This window comes from Erythrolamprus reginae, chromosome 5 (assembly GCF_031021105.1).
Source record: "Erythrolamprus reginae isolate rEryReg1 chromosome 5, rEryReg1.hap1, whole genome shotgun sequence".
NCBI classification, from domain to species: domain Eukaryota; kingdom Metazoa; phylum Chordata; class Lepidosauria; order Squamata; family Dipsadidae; genus Erythrolamprus; species Erythrolamprus reginae.
In genome coordinates, this window is record NC_091954.1 from 40,090,165 (window position 1) to 40,110,237 (window position 20,073).

At 36.2% G+C, this 20,073-nt stretch overlaps 1 protein-coding gene across 5 annotated transcripts in view; it reads left to right on the forward strand.

Annotated features, from left to right (window-relative positions):
- The window catches only part of CFAP46 (cilia and flagella associated protein 46), a 117,270-nt gene that overhangs the window by 80,794 nt on the left and 16,403 nt on the right, over positions 1–20,073 (forward strand). For all 5 annotated transcript variants that reach the window (XR_011559176.1, XM_070752436.1, XM_070752434.1 and 2 more), the window contains 10 exons: positions 564–699; positions 1,809–1,997; positions 4,010–4,198; positions 5,514–5,654; positions 9,534–9,713; positions 10,924–11,091; positions 13,075–13,172; positions 14,188–14,336; positions 15,378–15,538; positions 19,135–19,247. Coding sequence is in view for 4 of the 5 variants with exons in the window: in XM_070752436.1 (XP_070608537.1) it covers positions 564–699; positions 1,809–1,997; positions 4,010–4,198; positions 5,514–5,654; positions 9,534–9,713; positions 10,924–11,091; positions 13,075–13,172; positions 14,188–14,336; positions 15,378–15,538; positions 19,135–19,247 (1,524 nt within the window). In the remaining variant the exon portion in view is untranslated. The remainder of the gene's footprint in view (positions 1–563; positions 700–1,808; positions 1,998–4,009; positions 4,199–5,513; positions 5,655–9,533; positions 9,714–10,923; positions 11,092–13,074; positions 13,173–14,187; positions 14,337–15,377; positions 15,539–19,134; positions 19,248–20,073) is intronic.

Here is a 20,073-nt window from a genome sequence, read left to right on the forward strand (position 1 = left end):
AAATTCTGATATATAAATTTATTTTGAGAAGTATTCATTCTTTCAAACAGATCATACATCAGTGAATTTCTAGCAGCATTTATGGATCTTAAAAATTGACATTTTTAACATCTTAATTTTTTTACATCTTTAGTAAATGTTCCACCAAGATACACAAGTTAATTTACTTTGTCTAATTTTTCATTATTTATATACAGTATGACATTAAATTATTCATTCCATTTTGCCTGTAAAACACAACTGCTTTGGGTTTTAATAAAATAACTTTATGAAGACTGGCAAATATAAACATAGTCTGTTTTCTAAGGGGTGTGTATGTATGTATGTATGTATGTATGTATGTATGTATGTATGTGCTGGCTATCTCACCAATAAGGCATTATTGCATTAAATTAGTAGTATAAAAAGAAAACAAAAAACTCAATAGCTTTTTTCTTTGTCTTTTTTTAGCTGCTTTTAGTTAATTTTGTTAATTTTGTAGTGCTTATATATTTTCTTTCTCCATTCTATTTTGTTTAGAAAGATACTAAATATTCTTTCCGTTAAAAAAATATATTTTGCAGGATACTTGGTAAACATACGGAAGATGTTGTAGACAAGCAAAGTCATTATATAGACGCATATAAACTAGCACAATGTGCAGTATCACGAATGGAAGAGCTTTTTCAACACATTAATAATATACTTCCAATTAATGAGGTAATATGTTTATGTGTTAGCATCTACAACATGGAGACGATTGTCAGTTAAATGGAAGTATTATTAAAGTATTTTGAAAACACAGGGAAAGTGCAGATGTAAACTGAAAGTACTGTATGGCAGATCTTCAGTCCCAAATCCAGTTGAAACAATCCCCAATTCAGTGTGTACTCAACTGTTAATTTTGATTGTAAATCCAATTTTTATCCCTCTCCTTCCTAGACTTTCTTTTTTTGGAGCAGTGCAAAGAAAAATGTATCAGTTTTTACATGGTCACACAATCTACAGTGCCAAAATATGGTTTCTGTTGTTTTGAGTTAGCATGTGATATAAACATCCAAGCTGTTGTTTAACTTAAGCAGAACATATTGTAATTAGTAATCCAAGTTATCTTTTTCTGTACATCACCATATTTAAGGTTCGTTAACAGAGTTTATGTATCAGCTCATATTTGATTTACTTCACTTTTAACTCCTGAATTTATCCAAATCAGTTTGGGATTGAACTAAATCTGAAATACACCCAGGCTCTAATAGTGAACATATAGATTTACAGAGGTCTTCAAACTTGGCAACCTTAAGAGTTGTAGACTTCAACTTCCAGAATTCTCCAGCCAGCATAGCTGGAGATATAGCTGACTGGAGAACTCTGGGAATTGAAGTCCACAAGTCTTGAAGTTGCCAAGTTTGGGCATCCCTGATTATAAAACCACCAGTGATTTTTACCAATATTCAGTAGATGACTCCTTATTTGTAATTTGCATACCAGTCTTCTTGGGAAAGTTAATTTTAACATATTATATGTATAATATATATTTATATGTATCTAAAAGCATGTGCACCTTCTTCTCCTCTGTATTCCATTTTGCAGCTGTTTTCTCTTTTTAAACAGTATTTAATAGACCTATGCTTCTCACTGTATGAGCACAGCCAACTTATAAAAAAACAGAATAGCAAGGCCGTGGCTGAAAGGAGGCCATGTGATCATAGTTTTCTTTCCTCCATACTTGTCTCCTATGTTTATATTGATCTTTTCTACAATTATGGAAACTGAGATTTTTTGACGTTTCTTTTCCAATTTTCAGTATAATTATTTTATTTTTATTTCAGACTAGAAATATAAATACACCTTTAATGAGAAGACTTGCAAACCTGAAAGTGAACTTTGTAGAGATCATTTTGGATATTTTTGTTCTTATCAATATTGAAAAAAAGAACAAAGAAGCTAGAGCAGACCAAATTGAGCAAATTATTGAGGATTTTGTACGGTTTACACCTGATTCTGATTCAGGTGAACAGGTATGGCCTTGTACACTGTGTTCATAAGAAATCTGCTGCCTATAGAAATCATCATTATCATGGGAGTCTTGTTGAAAACATGAGCATAACATTTGTAGAATTTTTTCTTTGAAAGGCTGGTGTCTCAAAGTGGATAGAAATAGATCTTTCCATTCTTCCTCACCACAGTAGTCCTTCCACCCTTGAAAAATAAACACAGGGAATGACTAAGAAATGAGAAAAGAGAAATAATACAGGTAGCCCTCAACTTACAATTGTTTTTTTAGTGATCGTTCAAAGTTACAACAGCACTGAAAAACATAACTCATGGCCACTTTTCAAACTTACGACTGTTGCAGCATTCCCAGGGGTGGGGTGGGGGGGAGTTCGCATCGCAACATTTCATGCACATCCCTCGTGCAATTCAACTTCCACGCATGATCATAGCTATAATCAGTCTGAAACACAGCTGAAAAGCTGATTAGCTATGCCTCGGGTGAAGGAATAAAGGTAAATATAACCCCAGAGGTGGGTGGACGGGTCTTTTTTTCAAGCAGCAGCAGAGGAAAAAACCTCCAATTTAAAAAATCCCCCCCCAAAAGATGGCAGCGCCCACAGATCAGCACCAACCAAACTGGATCCGTCATACTGGTTTGAGCGAACTGGTAGGAACCCACCCCTGAGCATCCCATGGTCACATGATCAAAATTGAGATGCTTGGCAACGGGTTCATATTTATGATGGTTGCAGTGTCTTGCTGTCATGTGATCATTTTTTGTGACTTTCTGACAAGCAAAGTCAATGATGATGTCAGATTCACTTAACAACTATGCTACTAATTTAATAACTATTCACATAACAGCTGTGGCAAGAAACAGCTGTGGTAAAATGGAGCACAACTCACTTAACAACCATCTTGCTCAGCAACAGAAACATTGGGCTCAATTACAGTCTCAAGGAATATCTCTGTATAGACAAATTTGCCATTCAGCCGGCAACGTTATCTGTGAGGACTTTAATGTACATAGGTGTAATTTGTTACATTCAATATTTTGATGTAAACTAAGTAGCGTCAGTTTGAAAAATTGTGGCCATCTCGTGGGAAAATCTTGTAATATATTCAATTTACTTGGGGAAACCAACCCCAAGTAAGGTGATCACATCTTCAATGTTTAGGCAATGAACAAAATTACTCCCAGACTACAAGCCTGATATTTCTGAAAGAGCAGAAATGTGCCTTGGAGACTTCTGCATGATCTCATTCAGTCATTTTAGGATGATGTTATTTTAAAAATCTTCTGTGAAACTCATTAATATGATTGTTTATGGAGTTTGGCAGCAATCTCTAGTTACTATCCACAATAAGTAGCTATTTGGAATAGAAAACTCCCAGTTCCATCCTGAGTGGCTAGAAATATACATGTTGACAATATCAAATTCTTCCAGAATTCTTTATTGGCCAAGTGTGATTAGAAACACAAGGAATTTGGCTCTGGTGCGAAAGTTCTTAGAATACATGCAACAATAATGATAGATCATTATGATAGACATTCATAATAAAACATTAGATACAATACTTAGTGATAGCCATGGATATTAAATAAGCAATCAACATAAATCTTACTAGGATTCTATGTAAACAATATAAATAGTAATTTTACATTCTTTCTCCCAGTGTTGGTCACCCTCAAAGTATCAAAGCAATTTATACAATCAGGGCTGAAACTATACAGAAGTTCCCAAGTATTTGATCTCATTTAACCACTCTGAAATATCCTAGTTCAAACGCCTTGCTAAAAACAAGTATATGGCAAGTGCTAAATATTAGATAATATCCAGAAGTTTTCAGGAATGTCTCTTTTGTGTAATTTTTGTAGCAACACTTTAGGACTATAGCACTAGTTTATTTCTCTTTATGGTAATTTTTTTTCAATGGCAGCCTATTTTAAGCCCTTTTCAACACTCAGATTTTAATGTTTTGAATTCCTTAACAGTTTGTTCATTCTATTTTATTTTTTCTGGATTCTTAACAGGCTTGGATCACCCTTGGACAAACAGTGGGTCATAATGCCCATGCTCAACTTACAAGCCTGCAAAGTCTTTGTGGTGGTTGTCCAGACATCAGAGCCAAGTATCTCTATCTTACTGGAAGGAGTCTACATTTCTTAGCTAGTAATGTAGAGCCTTTTAGTTTGGATATTCAGTGGTGTGAAAATGCAATTGTAAGGTTCAGCTTACTCAATATAATTAAAGATCTTTCCAAATAGATTTTGTTAGTAATTTTAGTCCACATTTTCTATATGTGATATAAGATCCCCCCGACAAAATACTTCTATGTGCAGTGATATTTAGTAATCTCAGTTTTCTGTTCTCTCCAGCAAATCATTATCATCTGTCTTCTAAGCAGAGGGGCAAGGATTTGATTACATGATTGGTCACTATCTTGAATTTTGGAGCGCCACTTGTCCCACAGGTGCTTCTAAGCACACTCAGTCCATGACAGGCAGTTTTTTAGGGATTGATTTTTCATCTTTTTTTCCACTTACCTAATTTTTGTTTTTCATCGTCTCAAAGTTTTTTTAGAATAGCAATAGCACTTAGACTTCTATAGTGGTTCATGTAGCTTTACAGCTCCCTCTAAGCAATTTACGAATCAGCATCTTGCCCCCAACAATCTGGGTCCTAATTTTGCCAACCTGGGAAGGATGGAAGGCTGAATCAACCTTGAGCCTGGTGAGATTCAATCTGCCAAATTGTAGGCAGCCGGCGGGCAGCAGAAGTAACCTGCAGTACTGCATCTAGCCACTGTCCCACCTCAACTCTGATGAATCCACTAATATTGCTACCTTCTCTGAGCACTAAGCAAGAAAATTTCATTCCTGAATATTATTTTTGTTGATTATGGGTATAATTTGGGTGAACAGAATTAAAAAACTAACCAGTTGAATAAAGTGAGGTGTCTTTAGATATTCCTCTTCCATCTACTTAACTTTGTGACTGATGAAAAAAAAAACCAGTGTTGACTTTTTACAATTTGAATCTTAACTCACCAAGAGTTACTAAGCAATTTACAGTGTTCCGAGAAGGATTTGGAGTAATAATATTGAGATTAAGAAAATTATTTCTTTTAGTAGTATTTTGATTTCTTCTGCTGAAATATAAGAAAATGCTTTAAATCACCTTTTAAGTATATCATTTCTGAAAGATGGGTTAAAAGAAAAAAGTAAAATAACATCATTGGCCATTTATGTCAATGGAACATAGAGATAATTCATTAATTATTGTTGAGTTCAAGAAGTTCTGAGTTTGTATCACCTGCTCCTTTTTCTAAAGCAAATGATCCATGCATATATTTTTTAGAATAATTTGTGTCAATTGAAAGCAATCAATACCTCTCATACTTAAATGCTTGTAGAGGACTGCATTTGTAGTATTCGGCTACAAACCCAAGTGTTTTTAAACCTTGCATTGGACTGTATGATTTTCTAAAACAAATACATTTCTGCTGTGATTTTTTTATATAATTGTGATATACAGGAGGTGCCTAAAATTATTTCTGAGAAATCGCCACCACCAGAAACAGAAACAATAGATGAACAAAATGAAGCCCCAAGTCCTATGTTGCAGCTTACTAAAAAACAACTTGATGACTACAGGAAAAAAGCTAATGAATTAAAGGTATGCATGCACAGCATAGTTAAAATTAAGACATATCCTGAGACATATCAATTGTGCTAAAATTACATCTTGCAATATTTCTTCAGCAATGCTGGTTTACAATACTAGAAGCTGCAGCTCACAGTAGTAAAAGTGTGCCAGATTCAAGAACAGGGACTTGTTCACTATATTATAATAATTATAATTAAAATTAAAGATATAAAGGAACTAATTTAAAAGAAAGAAAATGAACAATTAGTGAACAATGGACTATTTAAAAAATTGCAATCTTTTCTTACACTGTTTTATGCCTTTCCTGCTTCTTTCCTTGTATATTAAATCCTTTCTTCCCCAAAATAATTTCTAAAAAATGGTTCTTGGATGAGATGAAAACTTAGTGGCTTCTATTTTTCTTCCATAAATACAGCAAAAAAAAATGGTAGACTCAACGGAAACAGCCTGTGGGAGGGAGAGGTGAGGGATGAGCCAAGTGGTACTATCCATTTCTTCTCAAAGTTATTCAGATGGTTTTAGATCTGCAAAGGATGAAATTCAGGAAAAGATGATTTGGCCTGAACATATTGGTGATAACCATGCTACCTGGTATTTTGCTTGGGGTTTCAGAAGAGACGCAGTAGAGTACAAGTAGATATAGATATGTTCTCTAAATTGAACTGTGATCTTCATTTTTGGTCAAACCTCATGGGAGTCTAACCCTAACCCTAGATCAAGGGTCCACAACCCCCCAGCCATAGCCCACTACTGTGCTGTGGTCTATTTGGAATTGACTAGAGTACATGCAAATCAACTTGAGCAAGTGGTGGCGGTGAGCCCCTTGCTCACACTAGTTGAACTGTATACATGCCCACCAGCTCACCAATCATGTGCCAGCCTGCCATTCATATGGCACAGTTCCCCTCTCCCTCAAGCCTGGCCACTAAGCCCCAAAATTTGGGGCCACTGCCCTTGATGACTTTTTTATTTGAAATGGGCGTTTGTCATGAAATTTGGCTAGGATTTCTAGAGAGATTAAATGGAAAGCAAACATGTCTACTAGGCATAAAGAACCTCTGAATTGAAACATGATGTTTAATTTTGTGCCATACTTCATGGGGGTCTAATCCTAACCACAGATTACTTTTTCATTTCAAATTGGGTTTTCACATGCAATTTACCTAGGATTGCTTCAGAGAGTTGAATGGAATGGAAAAAGGCCTATTAGGCATCATAGTCTCTAGAGTGAACAATGATGTTTATTTGGGGGGGGGGGGGTGCAGATTACTTGTGGGCAGCTAGCCCTAACCTTTACATTTCCAATTCACCTACAATTTCTAGAGAGACAGAATGCAAAATAAACAGGTCCACTATTCATTAAAAAAATCTGTCTAAATTTAATTATGATGTTCATTTTGGGGGAAGCAGTATGGTTTTAATGCATATTCAAACCCTGATAGCACCAATATTTCATACAGAAACCAATTAATATGTTTTAAAAAAAGATAATCCTTTAACAATCAGGGGAAGATGTGAAAGTGAAGCATGGTTACCCTTTTTATTCAGAATTTACCAGTCTTTAGAAGTCAACCTTATGCTTGGGCTTCTGCAAAAGCACAGGGCCTCCTTGGTTGGTTATAGATGGAGAAGAGAAGCTCTGTGGAAAGCACTGCTTACTACAGGTGTGAATTGTTCTTGAAATGAGAGGTAGGTGGGGAAATGTGGTTGAGAATTTGTAACTAAGAAACTCCAACATGCAACCTTAACTTTAATTTTTGTTTGAAAAAGAATCAAAGCTATTATATAGAGGAGGGGGTATCAAACTTGATTTCATTTAGGGTCACATCAGGGTTGTGTTTGACTTTGAGGGGCTGGGCTGGGTGTGGCCAGCTCAATGTCACTTGTGACAGAGGGTGCCTGTGGTGGCCTGAGTGCTTTGCCAACAAAAAGGGACTCCCAAGCTCTGTTTTCAGCTGTGATGGCCTCCTGCAACCCTCCGCTAGTGAAAAAGGAGTGCGTTTTTTCAAAAGCTCCGTTTTTACAGGCGGGCCTTGACTTTTGCATCCCTGCTATAGAGCATTCAGAATGCCCAATTGATTTTTGAGGTGAGCAATATATATTGGAGGCAAGAACAAACTAATACATCTTCCACAAAGGAATAAGTGTTGTGATCTGCCAGCAGCCTGCGGAGCTGGCAGAAGAGTCGGACAGTGTTGTGGTTGGCTCTGGACCGGCTCCTGTAGTGGAGAATTTTGATGTTGATTCATGGGAAACCTCAGTTTATCAGAGACCTGTTTTGTTGCCAGCGGAATCACACAGTGAAGTTGGCTCATAGCCAGGGACAGACAGTAGGGGAGAGGAAACAGATGGGGAGATGGGTGCAGCCAGCCCACCAGTCAGTGCTCCAATTAGTGAGTCATCAGAATCACAGGAGGACCCACTTGTGGATGCCCAGTGCACAGGCTTGTGGCAAGAAGGGAACAGTTTTGCAGGCGTCTCAGAAGATAAGTGAGCACACCTGTTCAAGGGGCAATTATGTTAATATGTTTGTGATAAATTACGGGCGTTGGGAAGCATGGGCTGTGGGCGTTTATCCATTTGTGAAAAAAAGACTTTTGGAAGACGATTGCTACAGCGTATTCAAGGATTTTTAGGGAACTTTGGACATTTCAGGATTAAAGAATGTGGGAATTAACAGCTGTCTTATCTACTCTTTTGTTTTGGCACGCTTCTGCATCCAAGGACTTTTGGGTGAGAGTAATTTGACTCCTCTCGAAGCTTGAGATTTCAAGACAGTTATATAAATTTGCTTTATTTTTTGACTGTGTGTGTTTGAACCTTATTCCAAACTCACTGGGGGCTAATTGCCAATAGCCGGGCCTAACAGACAGTGAGGAGGCTAAAGAAGAACATTGGCCAGGCCTGGAATCTGGAGAAGGCTTGATGTCAGAGGCAGAAATCCAGCCTGGGCCATCTGGGAGGTGTGGGCTGACTCCAGAGCAGGGATGGGTTGCCACCAGTGTGGTAGGTGACTGCACACTGGTAGTAGCTGCCAGATTGTGCAATTGTGCAACCATTCCGATGCCAATCCTTTAGGCACCGCCATCTTTTTTCTTTAATTTTTCATATTTTTGGCTTCCTTCGCGTGCTCAGAAGCAAAATCTTGTGGGGGGATGCTCACATGTGCAAGATTTCCGTGCATGTGCAGAAGCAAAAAATCACCAAAATCTTGCACGCGCATCCCCCCACAAAATTTCGGCGCGATTTTGCTTCCTGTATATGCGTGGAAGCAAAATCACACTGGGGAGGCACACACACACACGCATGCGAGATGACTCAAGCTGTGTGCGCAGCGCACCAGTAGCAGCAGGTGAGAGCAATCCACCCCTGTTCCAGAGGCTGACATGAGCAAGGCAGAGAAATAGGGGGAGCATGCGCAGAACTACTAGAAGGCAAGAACAGTTATGGAGGAAAAGGACTACTCAGGAGTAAGGCTTAGAGATGATTGGCCCCTCCCATAGGATATAAAAGTGGAGAAAACGGATGTGCTCGTTGTAGGAAGCAACTTGGTTCAATTGTGTCTCAGCAGATCTTAGAATCAGATTCTAACTTCTTTCTCTGTTTGGCCTTGCAAAACTCCTTGCCAATTAGGTCTTTGGCAGCATGTCAAGAGAGATAAAGATTGGTAATATCAGCCTTTTTCCGAAAGACTTCTGTCCAACTAATTAACATTGTTTGGGACATATTACGGCCGGAAATGAACATAATTCACAACTGTTAAAATAAAAATAAGTTTTTGGGGGACTTCAGAAGCCTAGTCAGAACAATAAATACCAATGCGTTTATTTCTCATCTCTGAAAGTAACTCCAGGAATATTGAATGTTATTCTTTTTTTAACTCTGTAGAAGAGACAAACGTGGACTCATGAATACATATTTCAGTCAACTGAGGTTTTGCTGCAGTGCATTAACGTTGCAATTAATAACAACCTGGTCGATACTTTGGCAGCTGCTAGTTTGGAAATGGTGGAGTGCTTTGGACAATTTGATCCAGTTTCAGCATGTCAGTTTTTAGCTCTTTATCAGGTAAGACAACAACTGTAAATCAAAATAATAACCTCAGTGTCTGCTACCAATTAAGCTACAATAGTAATTGTAGTCATGTGCAAAACACAGGAAAGGCTTTATTTCAACCTCAAAATGAAACCTCAGAAAGTTCCATCAGAATGCTCTGAAAATATTTTTTTCTAGTGGAAAAAAAACTTGAAATGGCCCAAGAATTACACGATAGGGAATAATGGGAAGATAAAATAAGATCCTTGCTTTTTCATTTTTTATCTTCTGATAACAAAAATAAATTGGATGGCTGTAAGATGAGATTGTCTCCTTGGGATAGTGTTAAAACTGGTTGGCAAGATTAAATGGTTAGGTTTAAAAAAGCAGCACAAATTATAAATATATTGCTATTTCTTTCTGTAGTGAAGAATTTAAGAACATCTGAACGGTGTTTCTGACTTTTTCTCATTGACTCTGCTCATCTCTCCTTTGTTTGTTCCAATCAGTGACAGTATGAAAAAAAATATGGTTCCCGGGTTTTTAGCTAATGCATAATTCAGTTCTTAATAATTTAGATTTGGATTGAAACACTTTTATTCCAAACTTGGTAGAAGATGCTAAAATGTTCGTTCTGGAATCAGAATGGTTTTCACAACCCAAACAATAATCAGTTCAATTCATTTTAAAATATAAAAGAGCTATGAATGCAGACCATAATATTACGGAATGAAATTATAATTCTTGCTTGCTTCAACAATAATTATGTTATATATTTATTACTTTGAATACAAGTAATTGAGAACTCTTGATCAATGCAAAGCATCTTTCTTGGTTAGCATCTAGAGATCTATAGATTCATGGATTAGAAGAAAGTTTTATATTCACCTCAAGAGTTAAGTTGCTTTCATTGCAAAGCAAACAATTTAAAATTTTATTCTGGGAAAATTACCAATGCTTTTCATCTGAAATTCTCTTGAAACGGAATGAAGGAAAACCTTTAATAGTCAGTATTTACATAAAAGTTACATAATCCTTTCTTTAAGGTAAGAAAATGTCTAAGAATCATGGAATTATTTAAAAGAAAGTAAACGGTTAGAAATGTTCTTTATACTGTCAGTCTGGTTGAAAATATTTTCACAATATTTTAACGTATCCATAAACACTGCATCTTGCTTTGAGTAGAAATCTGCTTTTAGGCATTTGCTTACCTGACATTAAATCTACTACTACACTCTTCCAGAGTTGTACAGCATCCTTGATTATGAAAGAAATCCTGTTAGGGGCGACCTTGAACAGCAGCAGCTCACAGATGGCAGCCCTGTTGCACCTGCAGCATCACTTGCAACAAAAAGGAGAAACAAGTGGCCTCCTGAAAACTATCGAACAAAGGTTGGCTGCTATATCAAAGGTAACTCGGTCACAACCCTGCTGTTCTGTTCGGGTCGTATGTGACCCGAAGCCAAGTTTGAGTCCCTGTAAAAAATTTTCCCTGCATATCTGAAACTTGAAATTTCATGACTTTTCATCATTTCAGGGGTTCTCTCTATGAGAATTTTTTTTTGGGGGGTGGGGGGTTTCTTTCTTGCTGAAAAAAACCAACTCCCTAATCTTCTGTTCCGGGTCACATACGACCCGGACCGAAAACCCTTCATTTGAAGTGGTTATGTTTGGTCAATTTGAAAACTTTTCACCTGGAAACAAGTTTGAACATTTCTGCACACAATGGAATGAAAATTGAACTGAAAAAATTAATCCTTATTAGTTTATTTTGCACATAAATGTGCCTCCCCCCCCCCCCCGTTTTTGTGAAAGTTTTTTCAATTTATGGATAGTTTTGCTTGCAAAATGCATTCTATTTTACTAAAGTTGGATTAATTTTTTCAGTTCAATTTTCATTCCATTGTGTGCAGAAATGTTCAAACTTGTTTCCAGGTGAAAAATATTTTCAAATTGACCAAACATAACCACTTCAAATGAAGGGTTTTCGGTCCGGGTCGTATGTGACCCGGAACAGAAGATTAGGGAGTTTTTCTAAACAGAACAGCAGGGTTTGAAATTGTGATTCCCACTCAGTTACAGAGAAAGGTTTATCGAAACACCTGTGAGATGCATAGATGATACCTCATTCTCTTTTCCTACAAATTATTCGGAAAGAGTTCCTTCTACAAAGTGCAGTGATATTATAATTATTTTACATAAGTAGCTGACTGCCTAATTCTATTTCTGTGCAGACGTTTTCCTGCGTAATTGCACAAGTGATAAATGAACTCATATAATTATTTCATTTTCCAGTATTAAAAGGTTCATCGGTTTATACATATTGTTAATACACCAGAGTTTGTCATAATTTTGCAATGAAGTACCTTTATAGATTAATCATTAATGTATAAGTACTTTTTGTATAAGTTTAACGTATGATTACAGGTAGTCCTCGACATATGACCACAATTGAACCCAAAATTTCTGTTGTTAAGTAAGACATTTGTTAAGTTAGTTTTTCCCCATTTTATGACCTTTCTTGCCACACTTGTTAAATGAATCACTACAGTTAATAAATTAGTAACACAGTTGTTAAGAGAATCGGACTTTCCCATTGATTTTGTTCATCAGAAAGTTTAAAAAGTGACGACATGACCTTGGGACCCAGCAACGGTCATAATTAGACACAAGAACAGTTTTTTTTCCAAACACCATCATTCTATTAAACAAATAATCCACGGAGAGGGGCGGCATACAAATCCAATTAAATAAATAAATAAATAAATAAATAAATAAATAAATAAATCCCTCAACACTGTCAGAATTTTTACTAAATATGCACTTCTATTTCTACTAGTTTTTCTCATCATTCCTATCATCCTTTTCCTCCCACTTAGAACTGTATGACTGTAACTTGTTGCTTGTATCCTAAGATTTTTATTAATATTGATTGTTTCTTTATTGCTTATTTGACCCCTATGACAATCATTAAGTGTGATACCACATGATTCTTGACAAATGTATCTTTTCTTTTATGTACGCTGAGAGCATATGCACCAAGACAAATTCCTTGTGTGTCCAATCACACTTGGCCAATAAAATTCTATTCTATTCTATTCTAACTATGAACCAGTTGACAAGCCTCTGAATTTTGATCATATGATCATGGAGCTGCTATAAAAGTTGTAAGTGTGAAAAATGGACAAAAGTCATTTTTTTAGTGATGTTGTAACTGAACGGTCACTAAATGAACTGTTGTAAGTCGAGGACTACCTGTACATGTTAATCACTGACATGTTTACCAATATTTACCAATAAAAACACTTGCATCCAATCAAAATCTCTTTTCAGAATGATGTTAGAACATTTATTAGCTATTTTGAAAAATAATTATTGTGGGGTTTTTTTGTAGGCATGGGGAAGCCTCTCTATTTCTTCACACCATTTTAATATCATGAATGAACTGCCAGCGAATTTTCATATAATTATTCTCCAGCATTCAGGAGACAGGTATGAATATAAATCAATGCTTATGAATGACTGATGCAAGCATAACATTTCAACATGATTACTGCTGAATATCACTACTTTTTCAACATAGCTTCTGTAGTACATGTATTTACAGTTAGAACAAATGATTTGCCTCTAGAAGTTGTGGTTGCTCCAACACTGGAAGTTTTTAAGAAAAGATTGGACAACTATTTGTCTGAAATTATATAGGGTTTCCTGCCTGAGCAGGGAATTGGGCTAGAAGATCCCCACGGTCCTTTCCAACTTTATTATTCTAATTCTACATTCTGCTGATGTGAAAAATTTGTTAGAAAGTTTCTAACACTTATACGGTTTTGTTAGGAATCCCTTCCCATAATGTACCATACATGCCCTAGATATGACTTTTGCCATACTCCCATTTCAACAGCTATTGGATGAACTGGTGAAACTAATGCAGGAATACATAGTGTGATAATTAACCACCAAACTCTGTATAGGCTTGAAGGCCCGTTTTGCAATTATCAATATAATGGGAATAAACACCTCCCCTTATGAAGGAAACAAGTTTTTGCTTTATTTATGGAATCAGTATAATATAATTATACTAGAGATGGGGGCATATAAGTTACCGGAAAATGGACAGCGCATAAGTTGAATAAATAAAAAAATAATGTAAGGGTAAGTAGGGCCTTGGAGATCATCCAAAGCCTGTCCTAATGCTATGCTTACAGGACACCTGTACTAAATAAGCAGTAGTGGTTTTCAGTAAGTTTGAAACTGATGCTCAGAATTCTGGATGTGACCAGTAGACCCCTTCAAGGCATAGGTCTCACACCATTTCTCTCTGGCCAATAATATCAAGGAGAATGGACATTATTCAGTTAATCACCTTAAAACAATGTTATCTGGTGGGGAATTTAATAGACCATGTGCCACATAGTATTTTCCTTGAGTTGCAATCAGTTGCAACCACCAAACAAGAACTACTCGCATTCAGGAAAATAAAGTTACCATTTTTGTTTTCTTTTGATAGGTCTTTATTGTATGGTGCTGTGCTTGAGAAAGTAAGACCAACCAACCTTAAAGAACAAAAGGAACAAAAGGAAAAGGGTGGACTTCAGAAGGAAAAAGGTGGGAAGGAAAAGGGTGGACAACAGAAAGGAAAATTTGGTCAACCAGCTTGTAAGTATTGAATGCAAACACAATTGCATTTTTTTCTGCACAGCTGCACTAAGTAACACATGAGCATTTGGGTGATGGAAGTAGTTCCTTAGCATACAAAATATGTCCTTGAGTTTACATCTTCCTTTCATATTCCACGGATTGACAATAATCTCAGCATGATTTTTTTTCCAGTAATGTTGTCACATTGGTACACAGCCCCATCACGTTTGTTTGTATAATCACCCAATAAAGTTAATTCAAACTTTGAACAGTAATTTTGCCTGGGTGAATTATTTTCTCCTCTCTTCTCCCTTGCCTTCTCTGATAATTTCTGAACCAAGGAAATAATTTTCATGGCAGCCCACCTTCATTTTAATCATAGAACTGATATCATAAAGCCTAAGTTTAATGGATTATTTTGGAGGAGAAGGCATCCATTAAAGGTGTGTATTGGATAAATCCAATGTGCGTTTTGTGCATGTTCAAAATTAAGAAAGTGAAAGAAGTTTCAAGATGAGGAAACCTGCAGAATGGGCTTAGGCAGGGGTGACTTCAGAGTTGTTAAGGGGTAAGATCAGGGATGGGCTCCTATGGGAATGACCAGGAACGCAGTTCCGGTAGCAAAATTTGGATCTCCACCCTACAGCACCCAATTTGCACTGAAAGATGTTGAAACAAAATGCATAAGCCACGCCCACAGTGTGGTAGTAAAAATTTTGGTAGCCCATCACTGGGTAAGATACTACCTTTTGTTGGAAGGACAAGGAGCTTTATTAAAATGAGGTTTTTACTGAATTTTAAATAATTTCAATTACTTGTAGCTCTACTATTTTACATTTGGAAGAACTGAGAGGTTGACACTTCACTATTCTTCATGAATGGCTATCTAGAAATATAACTGTTGTATAATCATAACTGAAAACACTTATTCATCTCTACTACTCATTTATTTCTACATTTTTATGCTACATAAATGGGGATATGAAAAAGAAAAATACAATGTGTTTTTTTAAAGATGTTTTAATGCATTTTGTTCGTTTGGATTTTTATTAACTACAGTGCAGGCTAAAATTGTCCGGAGCTCTGTGAATCCTGAAACATTATTAAATATTTTGGAAAAAGTTGAGATTTATAAAGAGGAGGTGATGGATAGTCTTTTGAGAGAAATAGAAGAAGATGAGTTTCAAAGAAAGCAAGTTTCATCTGCCAAATTAGACACTGTAAGAATTTTTTAATGGAATACATAGATATTTTTTGAATTTAAATGGTGGGTTTACAGTATGTTGCCTTTTTTTTTTTTACAAAACATGTAACATGTTTGTAAAATAATGTTTATTTTATTTTCATTTATGAAATAATGTACAACAGTTGCTTATACAGCATAAGGTTTTGTCCCCAACAGGGATGTGAATAAAGTGGGAAATGGATTGTTGTGATTTAGCTGCATTCTGATGGGATAAGACCCCAAAGCTGGAAACAAAATTATTTTTGTTTTGGCCACAAAAACAATAGACATTCAGAAGAAGAATCTCATTCTCTTGCTTTTTATCCAGAGCCACAAGCAGATTACTGGGTAGTAATCTATTATGATTGTTACCTGTCTGCAAACCTATAGAATAAGCCACTATATTTCTTATTTTAAAAAAAAATATTTTGAAATATTTATTTAAAAGATCTGTAATGAATAACTAATTGAAGAAAAAAACCCTTACAATCTATTATCAGAAATATCTACTCAAGGGTTTTTATTTTTTCCTTTGAAGGCATCTTAATGTACTCAACCAACATGTTTGGACATTTTCAGGCATAAATATCAGTCTACACGTGCAATTCTATTTTAAAAATAATCCCTGTTGTCATTTTTTTTCTTTCTAAATTGAATGGTAGAATTCTTTTGGTTGAATAATCAGTATCAGTAGGGGTGTCAAACTTGATTTCACTGAGGGATGCATCAAGATTGTGTTTGATCTCGAGGAGCTGAAGGGGGGGCATGCAGCTCGACATCACTTGTATCACCGGACACGTGTAGTAGGCGGCCCAAATGCTCTGCCAGTGAAAAGGGACTCCTAAGCTCTGTTTTCACTGGTAGAGGCACTGCGGACCGCTCCTTCGCTGTTTCCAGGGCAGCCCTCTGGGCCAAATCTAAGCACCCCACAGGCCAAATCCACCCCTGGTATAGACTATTCAATTGGAGCAATGGCTATGGTAAAGGGGGTTCTTGTGTCAGAACCTGTTACTTCATCAGAAGCATGTATTACGTCCTTACTGCCAGTAAGATTTTGTGGCCAATCCCCTGTTAATTGGTGGCTTGTAGGGTATGGAAATAGCATAGTATGTTTCTTCAAGATCAAACTTTGAAAATTCCCATACATAAGTGTTATTTCAGACACCTGGGTGGTGCAAGGTTATCTAGTGATTCTTCTAGGTTGCTAACATCAGCATGTGTGAATCCAGATTGTCCTTCTCCCAGCTTTCATTCTTAGCCCCTTGAGCTGGTAAAAGGAGACTAGCCTGACTGTAAATATTCATATATATCTTCCTATGGAAATAGCACAGATGTCAGCGTTCCAAGTAATGCACTATGGAAAGCAGAACTCTGAGGCAAGAACAATTTATTGGATATATCATATTGGCACAACTGATGAAAGCCAACTCTGAAAGTTCCCACAGCTTCCACCTATTTAAACAGTCAAAGTTTCCCCTTTCCTCCAAATCTCTGGTCATGTTGTCCAATCAAGGTGCTCACAGAAGCAAAAAACAAGATGGCTGCCGGTTCCATAGAACTGGGAGGAACCCACTTCTGGTTGCCACTATCCGTTTCCTTGATCAACAACCCTTTTCTCAGAATGGCCTTCCAGTTCCTCCACTAATGTTTGTACAAAGGACTATGTGTGGGTGATAGGCAGGATGTAATTATTAATCAGATATATATAAATTCCAGCAACACTAGCTGTAGTCCCGGGTGATGAATTTGATGTAGAATCAATGTTTTCCCTATCCGTTAGCAGAGTCAGATATAGAATGGCTGTCCACTCTAAATTATCCTTATTTTTACCTAGAAACTCCATGTAATCTAAGTCAATAGCAACTGGAATGTGACAGTTCCAGTTTCTATAGAGAATGGTTTTTTTAAAAACCTTAATTAAACACAGGATAGAAGTTCAGTTACAGCACATGGAACAACCGGAGCTTTTAAAAACAACATCTCTCAAAACAGCCATTTTGAAGGAAAATACTTTGAAATAAATTTTTTTCCAACTTAATATATTTTGCGTGGAACTTGGAACACCCATTTTGAGACCAAAATATTTTGCAGAATAGTTTTCACTAATATTGATTGATTTATTTTATTTTTATTTATTTATTGGATTTGTATACCACCCCTCTCCAAGAACTCTTAGTAAATATTACTAAATATTACTAAATACTAAATATACTAAATACTAAATATCTTACTAAATATTAGTAAGAAGGTTTTCTAGGAGCAACTACTGGAAGCGCAGCTGGTGATTTAAGGTGGCTGCACTTTCTCTCTTTTTTTTTTTTAAATATAATTTTTTATTGATTTTTAAAGAATTTTACAAAAAACAAAACAGAAAACATAAGTGTACCATCACCATACAGAAAAAAAAACCCTTCACCAGGGAAGAATCAATTCTGTGTCCTTCATTTGCTTTGCCTCTGGGTTACATTGTTCATTCTTTATAGAGTGATTGAATTTTATTTCTTACATTTGCATCGCTTACTGATGTTGTTAATATATAATTTTTAACCATCTGCCACCGCCTCATTGTTGCTGCTAATTTCCCTTCATTATAATTATGTAGTCTAATTTCCATAATTTCATAGTGAATGTGATCCACCATATATTTGCACCAATTTTTTATCGTCCATTTATTGTCATCTTTCCACCCAAGCACTATAGTTGCTTGGGCACTTTCTATCGCTGCAATTTTGATTTCTTCATATTCTTTTACCTCACTATTTTTTATCAATAATGCTGCTTCCTTAGTTATTTTCCAATTACCATTCGTAATTTTGTTCACTTCCATTTGTATTTGTTTCCAAAATTTTTGAACTTTCTTACATTCCCAAAACATATGCATAAATACTCCTTTTTCCTTGCACCCATGCCAACAATTTCCTTTCTTCGTTATTTGAAAACGTGCTAATTGTACTGGTGTATAATACCATTTATGTAATATTTTTCTTCTCATCTCTGTTATTCTTGTGTTTTTAATTTTTTTTATATTTTCAATTATACCCTCCATATCCCATTCATCGATTTCTAATTCGTCCTGCCAATATCTCGTCAATCCTTTTACTACTTGTTCTTCCACTTGTAATAATTCTCTCTATATATTACCTGTTTGTGCTTTTATATTCTTGCACTTATCCCTTAATATCTTTTCTAAATTTGTTTCTTGTCTCATAAATACAGTATTTCTTGTGTTTTCCCTTTTACTTAAATATGTACTTATCGCATTGGTTTGTAACCAGTTTTGTTGTCCCAGGCACCTCTCTATTTCGTTTCTATTAATTCTTCCATCCCTTTCATATAACTTTTCTATTCTCTGTATCCCTTTCCTCTGAGAATTTTATGAGAATTGCTACTGTAATTATATTTATGTATTCCTTGGAGTCATGGCTATTAAATGCCATGCATACATATTTTATTTTTACTAAACAAAGAAAGTAGCATGAGGAAAGCTAACAAAATTATTCTGTTTGCATTTTGTACAGACTTTTTTTTTACTCTTATACATTTATAAATTATGCATTTATTATTTTAAAATATGTTAATATTATGTCCTAGAATGTAGAAGATGAAGATGAACCAGATTTAGAATTTATGTTTCAAACGATATTGTCTGATATGGAAGAATATTTGAAGCCTGTACTGTCACAACTTAATCTTTCTGAATTGAGGTAATTAGTGTACATGTTTGTACATTTATTTATTTATTTACAATACCAAACACAGAGAAATTAATATCGAGCACTTTGCTGTAATCTGCTCCTGAGGTGCAGTGGCAAGAATTAACCTCCCCCAGAAATTTTGTATAGATATTTAAAAATAAGTGTGTGTGTGTGTGTCTGAGAGAGAGAGAGAGACAGACAGACAGACAGACAGACTCTGAGACACTTTGGCACATTCACACAGCCCCGCCACTCCTAGCTTTCTCAGGTGAGTCAAACAATACCATACTCAAGGCTATCGAAAGCCATCAAGGGTTATAAGAAAACCCAGAGCTACTGCTCCCTTATCCAGGTCCTGACGAAGATCATGTGGTAGAGCAACCATTGAGGTTTTGTACACACTGCCCATATGTGAATTCTGACTGAAAGGGAGCTAATTAATCCATTCTGCAATTGAAGTTCCAGCATCTACTCAATGACCTTCCTTAAAAGGAAAACCTACTCGGTCATAGCTATCAAAGCCAATAACATCTTTTGCTTTGGCATGCTATAAAGTCCTGAGCCTTACCAGAATTGCTAGAAAGCACTGAGCAGAGGTTCCTCAAGGTTGATAGCTGAGGGGATTCCAACGTGAGCTCTGCACTAAGATCCAGAGCTCAAAAAGGGATCTTGCCATGTAACAAAGATGGGCAACACATGAACAACCCAACTTTATGTACAGACATTCACAGCCCACCAATAGGCATCACCCAGGTCTCTCAAATGATCATTACTACTTGGTGTTTGCTGGCTTTGACCCCTGCGATCAGTGAGGGAAAAGGGAAGGAAGACATGT